This window comes from Empidonax traillii, unplaced genomic scaffold (genome assembly GCF_003031625.1).
Source record: "Empidonax traillii isolate 1590-97213 ecotype Southwest subspecies unplaced genomic scaffold, ASM303162v1 scaffold685:size505991, whole genome shotgun sequence".
Classification (NCBI taxonomy): domain Eukaryota; kingdom Metazoa; phylum Chordata; class Aves; order Passeriformes; family Tyrannidae; genus Empidonax; species Empidonax traillii.
In genome coordinates, this window is record NW_020955878.1 from 470,660 (window position 1) to 481,098 (window position 10,439).

General features: G+C 42.5%; 1 protein-coding gene across 1 annotated transcript in view; it reads right to left on the reverse strand.

The window, feature by feature from the left end:
* Window positions 1-873: 873 nt before the first annotated feature.
* LOC114065645 (myosin-1-like) overlaps window positions 874-10,439 on the reverse strand; it is a 26,757-nt gene continuing 17,191 nt past the window's right edge. Inside the window, exons 2-10 of the mRNA XM_027899702.1 lie at window positions 4,032-4,093; window positions 3,819-3,933; window positions 3,633-3,725; window positions 2,960-3,017; window positions 2,769-2,867; window positions 2,582-2,685; window positions 2,366-2,501; window positions 1,499-1,530; window positions 874-981 (exon numbers count right to left, since the gene is read on the reverse strand). Of these exons, the coding sequence (XP_027755503.1) occupies window positions 874-981; window positions 1,499-1,530; window positions 2,366-2,501; window positions 2,582-2,685; window positions 2,769-2,867; window positions 2,960-3,017; window positions 3,633-3,725; window positions 3,819-3,933; window positions 4,032-4,093 (807 nt within the window). The remainder of the gene's footprint in view (window positions 982-1,498; window positions 1,531-2,365; window positions 2,502-2,581; window positions 2,686-2,768; window positions 2,868-2,959; window positions 3,018-3,632; window positions 3,726-3,818; window positions 3,934-4,031; window positions 4,094-10,439) is intronic.

The window sequence follows — 10,439 nt, forward strand, 5'->3', positions numbered from 1 at the left end:
GGTCTGGATTTAAAGCTGAGGTCCAACATAGATCATAAAGCTTTCTTCAGGATGCTGAAGCCAGGCTAAGGTAAGGCTGTTCAGTATATGATATTCATGTTTCCTAGATATGTCAGCTGATATCAGAAAAGGCTGTTACTATTTCTATAAAACATCCTTTGTTAGATTACTAGCACAGAAAACTTTAATCTTCATTGCTTAGCTTGATATAAATACAATGAAATCAAAATAATCTAATTAAACCCCACCTTCCTACCACTGAGGAAATCTTCAACAAAATGAAAAACTTCAAACCCCCAAAAATTCTTCCCCTGAATTTCAGTATCATATTACTTATTGTGGCCCTGAATGAAATTGAGAAATTAGGTCAGCATAAAAACCATACTGCAGAAAACCTGATTAAGACATGGCAAGGCACTTTTATACACTCAGTGTCAAAAATAACTACCTCATTTGATGTTTCATTATCCCTACTATCCATTTTCAGCCATGTATTGTATTATATGGAGTATATATATGAATGTGTATAGAATAGAATATATAAAAACATATCTATGTACCTATATATTTCATAATTTTCCATTATTATATATAAGGGTAGATAATAATGCAAGTATACAAGAGATAACAGAGAAAGTTAAGGATTTAGAAAATATTACTGAGAGTGCAGAATAAAAAAGAGAAGTAACTTGAAACACTTGTTATGCCAAGATCTCTAAAATCTTTATTATCTACAAATTTCTAAAGGAACAAACTGCAGTTTTGGAAACCAGTGAGGGAGCTTCACATTCTGAGCATTCCTAACTCCCTTTTCAGCTGTCTAGATCCTCATTCTTCTCCTCATTTTTTCCTATAAATCTCCCAGCTCTTCACTCAGAGCTTGTTGACCTGGGACTCTGCAATGTCAGCCCGTTCCTCGGCTTCCTCCAGCTCAAGATGGACCTGGCGGAACTTGATGAGACTGGCATTGGAGAGCTCCTCCTGTGTGGGGAGAGAGAGCCGGGAAGATAAAAAGGCTGAAACTTCCATTTCCCCCACCTCTAGCCTGGGAATCCCTCCCCAAGTTGTGGTCCTGCAGCTCTGGGTTCCTGGAGTCTCATAAAACACTTTTAAAAGCTATTTTTGTTGTTATCCGGTAGAGCACTGGCCAGCTTCAACTAAAGTTTGTATGAATTTTCTCCCTGCAGTGGTGAACAGCATCTCTGAAATTCTATGTAGCCTGACCTTTCTTCTTCTTCCTAAATTCCAGAAAGAGGTCCATTTCAGTCAAGTCACCTTCTGCCCTGATTGATTGACTTCTGACAAGACAGATATATTGAAATTGCCTAATCTTCTGCTCTTACAAGACATCTTTTAAAAAATGACTAGTATTTATTGGTCTCAATACTCTTGAAAACAGATTTCCAGGGAACCTTACTAAATAGTTCCTTGAGCATCCTAAAGCTTGCTTTCCCAAAATCCAGAGTAGTAGCACCACTGACAGTTTTTCTCATATCACCGAAGATTTTAAATTCAGTCTTTTCATGAACACTGTGGCCAAGAAAGGCACCAATCATCACATTACCTACACTCAATTTACAAGCAACAGATCCAGGAGACACCTTTCCTAGTTGGCTTACTTAGTATGTATATTAAGAAACTACCTTCAATGTGTTTCAACAATCTTCTGAACCTCTTAATGTTTGTTGTGGGATAGCCCCAGCTAACATCTAGGAAGCTGAAGTCACCCATAAAGACAAGGGCATCAGATCTAGAGATTTCCCTGAATTCCATGTAGAATGGAATTACACCAGTGGTATCATCCTGGCCAGGTGATCTATAGCAGACTTCCACAACATCTGCTTTTCCCTAATCCTTACACAGAGGCTTTTGATTGTGTGCTGTACAGTCCAAACCCTCCTTCACGTACAGTGCTGTCTCTCTGCCTTGCCTGTCCTGCCCCTCACTCCTGAGGAGCCCATAACTAGCTATCAATCACAGCATTTCAGTTACAGGAGTGACTGAAAAGCACAAAATCCTAAAACTATCTTTGAAGTCAGGTTTTGATAAAACATGTCTGCCTGTCTCAATGTCATTCCCCAGAAGTGGAAAACACACAGTGCAATGAAACAATGGAGAAGATTTCAGAGCTAACAAATCTAAAAATTTGGAATTCAGGCTTAAAGATAATGAGAAGAAGACATTTAAGCAATCTTTTTGTCCCTGGAATGATGAACACAGTTTCTTAAAAAAAAAATGAAAAATTCTTGTTAGAAGAAAAAAATCTTGTAATTTTCTAAAAACATCTTTTCTACATATTCTGTCACTACTATAATACATAATTTCATGATAGTACAGAGACGCCACTAACAAATTATCCTAATACCTTCAGTGCCATCAGGCTCTGCCTGCTCCTCACGCTGCTTCTGCAGCTTTGGGTTCCCATAGTGCATGACTGCCCCTGTCAGCTTGTAGATGGCTGTTCTCTCATCAGCACTGAAGTCCAGGATGTCAATGGCACTCTGGCAACAGAATCAAACAAATAAACCTCTGGGCCATTAAAAGGAACTTTTACCACACCAATGTGCTCTGTGACACTCACATCTGTTGCCATCAGCTCCTCCTGGTCGTCAATGCTGGCAACAGTGATCTCACCTTGACTCACAAACTGATAGTCATATGGGTTGGTGGTGATGAGGAGCATGTCTGTAAAGATGAATAGGATGTGAGAATGGAGATGAATGTTGAACACATTCAGATTTTATCAACCACTTCATAATACTTCCTACCAATTAGCTCTGGCTTCTTGTTGGACATGATCTGATAGAAGATGTGGTAGCTTCTTTCTGCCTTGAGCTGGAAAGTGACTCTGGACTTCTCCAGCAGATCTGGCAAGGATGGTAGGACAGAGTTAGGCCTGAAAAGGAACACTGAGGTAGAAGGGGAGGAAGGAATGGGATCAGATCAGAAGGTCTCTTACAAGTTTCAATGTCAGCAGAAGCCAGTTTGCCTGTAGCCCCAAAGTGAATGAATTTACCCTTAAGAGAGGAAAAAAACAAACAAAAAGAGATGACAGTTATGAGCATAAGTAGACCAAGGTGGGAGAAGGGAAGGAAGCTCTACTTCTGAAAGGGAGATACTTTTCTCAGAGGTTTACTATGAAAGCACAAATGGTACCATCACACATGGCAGCAAGATAAATTCTGATTACATCTGGTAGTGAACTCTGGTAGTTTTATTATAAGTGCACTGTGGTTTTAGGAGAGGTACACACAGGCTGTGGAATCTCTAGTCTTGGAGATTTTCAAAACTTGCCTGTATCAGACCTGCAACAATCTGATTTGGATCTGAAGTAAGTCCTGTTGAGGGCTGGACTAAAAGGAAACATATTATACTATGAAAAAAAGATGTATGTATCATTCTACCAGTTTCAGAATGTTTTTATTGAATGTATACTTAGTTTAGCTTTTAAGTTTTATTTCTGTCATTTTTTATCTATTATTCCATCTTTTGTTTCAATGCACAGATATAAAACAAGTAAATCTTTGAGGAAACATGAATATAATTTCTTATTGTTTAATTCCATGAAGCAATCAATAACAATACACTTCTTCCTGCTGGGAAAGCAAAAGTGGCTTTGACTGAAAACTCACAAAGCGTGAGGAGTTGTCGTTCCTCACGGTCTTGGCGTTTCCAAAGGCCTCCAGCAGTGGGTTGGCGCTGATGATTTGATCCTCAAGCGTTCCCTGCAGGGGGGAAATTACTGATGGTTATCCTTTCCAGAAACCTTGTCAGGAACAGAGGAAAGCATTGATGTCAGCATGTGTCTATTAGTTTACCTGCATTTTGCCTGACGACTGCTCCTCCTTCTTCTTGTCCCCGCTGGCTGCAATTGTTGCAAAGTACTGGATGACACGCTTTGTGTTCACAGTCTTCCCGGCCCCGGATTCTCCGCTGGCAGAGCAAGGAGAGAAGCAGAGAGCGTGTGGTCAGGCAGGAGGGGCCCTGGCCCTGGGCAGCCCCGCAGGGACCCGAGCAGGGGGTGTACGTACGTGATCAGGATCGACTGGTTCTGCTGATTAGCATTTGGAGGAGCATCGTACACAGCTACCTCCTACACCATCCTCCGGTACCAACGTCAGGCTCAGACACTCAGCACACCCAGAGACCTGGGTGGCTGCATCCTTCTTCGAGGGGACTGTCTGAGCACACACACTCCTAGTGTAAGCAGTAACGGCTTTTGTTTTTCTGGAAACCATTACTAGCTTTAAAAAGCACGCTCACCTACGAGAAGTGGGAGCTGGTTGTGCCCTGCCTGCTTGAAATGCCTTGAAATTGCTGTACCACAGCCCTGTTAGTCTGATCCTGTGGGGTGCGTGATGTAACCTGATCACTTTGGATACTGCAAGTCAAAGATTTAGGGAAAAAAATAACCGTACTATGCTTTGTCTCACAATTAAATATGAGGCATCATCTGGTAGTGAGTTTAAGTCCAGGTCAGTGGAATCCTAATTGGATTTTACATAACATAGACAGAAAACAGCTTGTCAGCAAGAAAGAAATTCTACCTTACCTGACCTGTGATATGTTCACAGTGTGTTAAAAAGCACCAGGCACTTTATAGTGCTCTGTGCACAGAATGGCCACTGTCAGCTCTGCAGAATCTAGTACTGGAAACAGCTTAACTGCATCAGTGGGCTTCTCTCCACCCAAGTTACAGGAGAGCAGGACTTATGAGCAAAAGGGCAGCATGAACTGATACAGACATCCTGCTTCCAAGACACGTGTTAGTTTTCGTACCTGTCACTACATGGTACTTTCTAGACACATTCTTTGGATGGCAAATGAACTTCAAGCCTAATTTCCCTCTCTCCTCCTGCCTCCCTCCAGCAAATATGTATTTCAAAAAAGAACTGTTACACAAGACCAAGTCTTTTATACATCCTTATTATATACAAGGAATGGGGAAAAGTGTCTTACCTGTTGTTGGATAGGACTAATTACTTGCAGACTTGGTGACTCATAGACTGGTAGCACTGAAAAATGGAAAATAATTTCCTTTCTTATTGCTGTGAAGAAATTCAGAGTGAAGTTGCAGAATGAATATTTACAGTTGCTTTGAAAGCACATTTAAAATATGAGCTGAGAAATATATCCCCTGAAAACGAGGGCCTGAAGGAGCAGGACTGCAGACAGTGCAAGGCTCCATACCCTCTTTGCTGGACAAGGCATCCCACACTTACCTTGAAATTTTCTTTAAAGGCAGAGCTGTCTTGTCTCAAGGCATTTTATACTTGCCTCCCCATGGCAGATACCCTTTCTTTCTTCAGTCATAACATTTTTGGCAAACTTTGTTCCTGGCAAAGCATTGTTTGGCAAAGTGAACTGAAGGGAAAACTGTCAGGTGATGTGACCAGATATAATTAGAAATTATTGATATCTCACAGACTGAATAAATCCCCTATAAATAATATGAGAAGGATTTGAAAGAAGGATTTGGACAAGTTGAGCAGAGACAGTAGGCTTGGTGAGTTGAACACTGAAAATAATCCGGAGTAGAGGTTTGAGGACTCAGAGGCCTTGCTCTTGATGGACAACAAGCACACAATCATGTAATCCTGCAAAGCTTTAGGTCAGAAAGTTCTCTGGAAGTGCTTAAAGCAGAGCTAGCTCGGGCTGCTCAGGACCACATACAAGGTGAATTTTGGAAATCTCCAAAGCGGATATTGCCACAATCTCTTTGGAGTGCCTAATCATTTGTTTGTATTTCTCCTCATGGAGAACAACACATTCTAAGGTTTATGAAGAAATCTGCTACATGTTTTAGATAAAATTTACCACAAAGGAACAAAGAATTTTTTTTAAAATTACTTACCAGCTGCAATAGGAATACACCTAAAACAGAAGAGTCAAGATGTGCTACAGCCCAGGCTCCTTGCTGTGATAGAGCTGCGGATCCCTCACTCTCTGAGTCCATGAGCATGTCCTGAGCTGGAGCCCCATTGGGTGAATTCTGAGATAAGTAGTTCAATATATACATGAGTGTGCACATCCATTTGCACATGTGCACTGAAGTCCCTCAAATGAAGCAGTCTTTGAGGCAGTCTTTGAGAAACAAAAGGTTAAACACAAAAACTGTGGAAATAGTTCCAAAACCTTAGTATCAGGAAACCACGGAAGTAATAAATTCTCTAAGGAACAGAACATGTTGACAAGATAGAACATTCAAAGCATAAAGTAAAGAGATAGCAACATCAGGAAATCTTAGGATGAGCCAAAAAGTCAACCTGACCCTACCACACTTGCCAACTATCCAAATTAGGGAAAGATTTCAGGACAGTTCAAAAGTTTACAATGACGAAGACCTCCAAACGACCACTGCCCATGATGAAGGCTACAGGAACTCCCACCTCTAAACCTCCCCAAATTGAAGACTCCGCCTATATATGAATATTACAAGTAGATGTTGCAATGTAATGAATATGCATGTTTTATGATGTAATTTTATACTCCATACTGTATAAAAGGCTATGCTGATTGTACACGACAGAGTTCTTTGTCCAGGGCGACCTGGGAACTCTCCAACGCGTTGCATTAAAATACCTCCTGCTTTAAAGAAACAAATTGTCTCTAAAGCAGTCTCTCTGTGCTTTTTTTTGGGGCAAAAATTCGGCTTCAATTGGTGACCTGCGGCAGGACATCCTCTCTGTCTCCCGGAGCTGTGGCCCGGGGAGCCAGGGACTCTCTGGGCCCTCCCGACGGATCTTTTGTCAGTAAAGAGACTCCCAGACCCCTCGGACCTACACGCAACGGTGGACAAGATCTCCTGCTTTCAAATTAAGAGGTATTTTATTTGATATGTTTTTAAAACTAAGAGCGCTCTGTTAAAAGAGAGGGGTGAGACGTCACCGCCCGGGGAAAGCCAAGGGGATGCCCTGACATTAATCCCTACTGAGTTAGAGGCCCAGGTATAGAGGAAAGCGGGTTAGAGTCCCGCCAAAGCTGGGTTAGAGGCCCAGGTATAGAAAAAGGCTGGTTAAAATTCTACTGAAACTGTATCTTATGTGACTGGTTTTGTTTTGTGTGCTCACAACATGTTTAAAGTTGTGCTTTAAGAGTTAAAAGAAAAAAAGTGGAGAGTTTTCTGGCTAAAAACTACTCTAGGATTGTTTCCAAGGTTCGGAAACGTTTCCAACCAAAGTCCGGAAACGTTTCCAACAATTACTCTTGAGAAAGGGTTTTTGGAATGCGAAGAATTTCTTGCTAATATGTTGTTTGAAATTTAAAGGTATAAAGAAAAAGTTCTGTTTATTGCTTGTAAAGGATTTTACAAAGGTGCAGGTGTGATTGAGAGTGACTGAGACGCAGCATCGCTACGAAGCAAGAGAGAGTCCTAATCTGTGGTTCCTGTCATTCGCGAGAAGTCAGGCCAGAGACGGACAAAGCGATTGAGAATTGTGTGCATGAAATATTAACACAAAGAAAGACCTGGTTAGAAATAGAGGGATAAATTCAGAGAATAATAATGGGAAGCCAACAAAGTAAAGATATAAACATGAAAACCCCCTTAGGGTGTGTCCTGAAGCACTGAAAGACTTAGGGGGGATTCCAGGGGGAAACATAAGTAAGAAAACACTCTTAAAATATTGTACACAATGGTGGCCTTTGTATAAATTAGATAAGGATGAAAAGTGGCCCATCAAAATCAGAAAGTTGTGGAAGGGAGAGTGGCTCACAGAGACTAAATAGTCCACAAGACTTAGGAAGTTACAGAGAAGAAAGCAGTCCACTCAGGTTGGAGACTGATAGGGAAGAAAGCAGCCTGTCACGACTAGAGCTGGAGGGTCGTGGGGAAAAGAAAAGCCCGCCCAAACTAGAAGGTAGCCAGAGTAGAGATTGTAGTACACCGAGAGATATAAGCAGCTCACGATGGTCAGGCATCCGTGAAATAGAAAGCAGTACGCCAAAAACTGGAAATTATGAAAATGAAAGTAGCCCACTGAGATCAGGGAGCACCAGAAAGGAGATTGGTTTCCCCGAGTTAAAATACAGTGAAGAAAGTAACGATGTAGCAAATCGGGGAGAAAAAGCAAACAACTCACAGAAGTTAAATATAGTCATTCAGATAGAGGATAAGAGAGATATGCAAGGAGAAGAAGACATAGAAAGTAGTGTCTCGGGGCAGGTTGAGCGTCGTCAGCGTCTCATCCAAATACAGAAGGAGAGGCAGCTGCGTAAACCATGCCAGGGGGTTAGTAGAGGATGACTTGGCAAATGGTTTGGAAAGTGAGAGCGAGGAATGAAAACGGGGAAAGAGAACAGAAAAGAGAAAGAATAGAACAGATACCAAAACCCAGGAAAAAGATCCTGGGGAGGAGAACAGCTATTCATATTACACTAGATCTGTAGCACGGAAAGAAGCAAAAGAGAGGGACGAAGAGAATTATACGATAACTCCCCTTAGAAGAATAATGCCTATTGCAGGGGAACAAGCACAAATAAAAATACCATTTACAACAAGTGATTTAAATAGCTGGAGAGAAGAAGCAAGAAACTTCAGAAAGAATCCAGAGGAAGTTGCTAGGAGGTTTGAATTATTGGCAAAGAACCAGGATATTAATTGGGAAGACATAGAGGTAATGTTGTCAGAATTAACAGAAACAGAGAAGGAACTTGTACTGAGAACAGGAAGGGAGCATGCTGCATTATTACCTGAAAGAGTAAATATAATATTTCCCAATCAAAACCCAGAGTGGGATCCGAATAATCCAGTTCAATATGGGCGGCTGGTGCAATATAGGAAATTAATAGCAATAGGTCTGCAGAATGCAATACCTAAGGCCATCAATTGGGCAATGCTATATGACATCAGACAGGGAAAAGATGAAACCCCTTCAGAATTTTGGATAGACTTAGGGCAGCTATGAGACAGTACACACCCCTAGACCCAGCATCAGAGGAAACAAAACAACAGTTATTAGGACTAGTGATGGGACAATGCACCCAATGCACACACACACACGCTCAGCCTTCGTGTTCCTCATAAAAATGGAAAATGCTGTAGAAATGCTGCTCTGTCATGATCAGTTCCTTCTGAAGAAGAGTGTTTTAGACCTGTACTGTGTCAGAAGGCAGAGCATGACATTCACAGGCTCTGACACAGGGTCTATTCCACAAACACAGAGAAAGATGTTCCTTTTGACAGCTGTAGACACACTTATACTGAGGTATCACACATCCACAATGCTGCTCAGTGAAAGAGCAGTTCTTGTCTGCACAGGTGCCCAGACACTGGCTACTGTGCCAGCCCTGAACCCATTTCATCAGAGGTTAAGATGCAAGATGAGATAATCAGTCGAGAGGTGTGGGCACTCATTCCCATCTGTCAGTTCTTCTCTGCTACTGGGACCTGTAAGGCTCCTGGGAACAGCATTCCTAAATTGTTGCAGATAGATCCAACATAGCTTACCTATTGGATTTTACATTAGCAGCTTTAAATTACAGCAGACCTAAACACACTCTTCTCCCAGTTATTGTCATTTTTTTTTACAAAAATAGCTCAGTGGATAAAGCTCAGTCAATAACACAGTGGCAAAGCTAGAGAAATGATGCCTGTGTACCAAGGTAATATCCAACAGTAGGCACTGATATGAGCATGAAGAGATTGTTCCACTGCAGCACCCTCATTTTGGGTGTCTAGGCCATAGCCTGGATCCCAAACCCAGACCTCAGCCCTGGACTCCCCGTGTAGGGCATGGCAAGGCTGATGGATACAATCTGTACAGGAGGAGCCCAGAATCTGCTAGTGCGAAACAGAGAGCACAGGGGAACACCTGAGTCATAGAATCATAGAATCATAGAATAGATTGGGTTGGAAAAGACCTCCAAGATCATCAAGTCCAACCCCTGATCCAACTCCAATTACTATATCATGGCACTAAGGGCCACATCCAATCTCTTTTGAAAAACCTCAAGGGATGGTGAATCCACCACCTCTCTGGGTAGGCTGTTCCAATGCCTGATTACCCTCTCTGTAAAGAATTTCTTCCTAACATCTAACCTAAACCTCCCCTGGCAGAGCTTGAGCCCATGTCCCCTTGTCCTATTGTTGGTCCTGCCTCTCTGGGGACCACAGAGTGCTGGGGGCATCAGGCCAGGCCAGGGGGGATATTGTCCCACTCTGCTCTGCCCTGGGGCCTCACCTCAATGCTGGGGCAGTTTGGGGGGACACAATGGAAGGGAGAGATTGAGCCATTGGAGAGTGTCCAAAAGAGGGAACGAGGATGGGGAAGGGCCTGGATTTGAAGGCGTGTGAGGACACTGAGGGCACTTGGTGTGTTCAGCTGGAGCAGAGGAGACTGAGGGGAGACCTCCCTGCAGTTCCAACTGCCTGGGCAGGGGCAGAGGAGGGGCAGGACTGAGCTCTGCTCTGGGGGGAGCAGGGACAGCCCCCAGGGAAT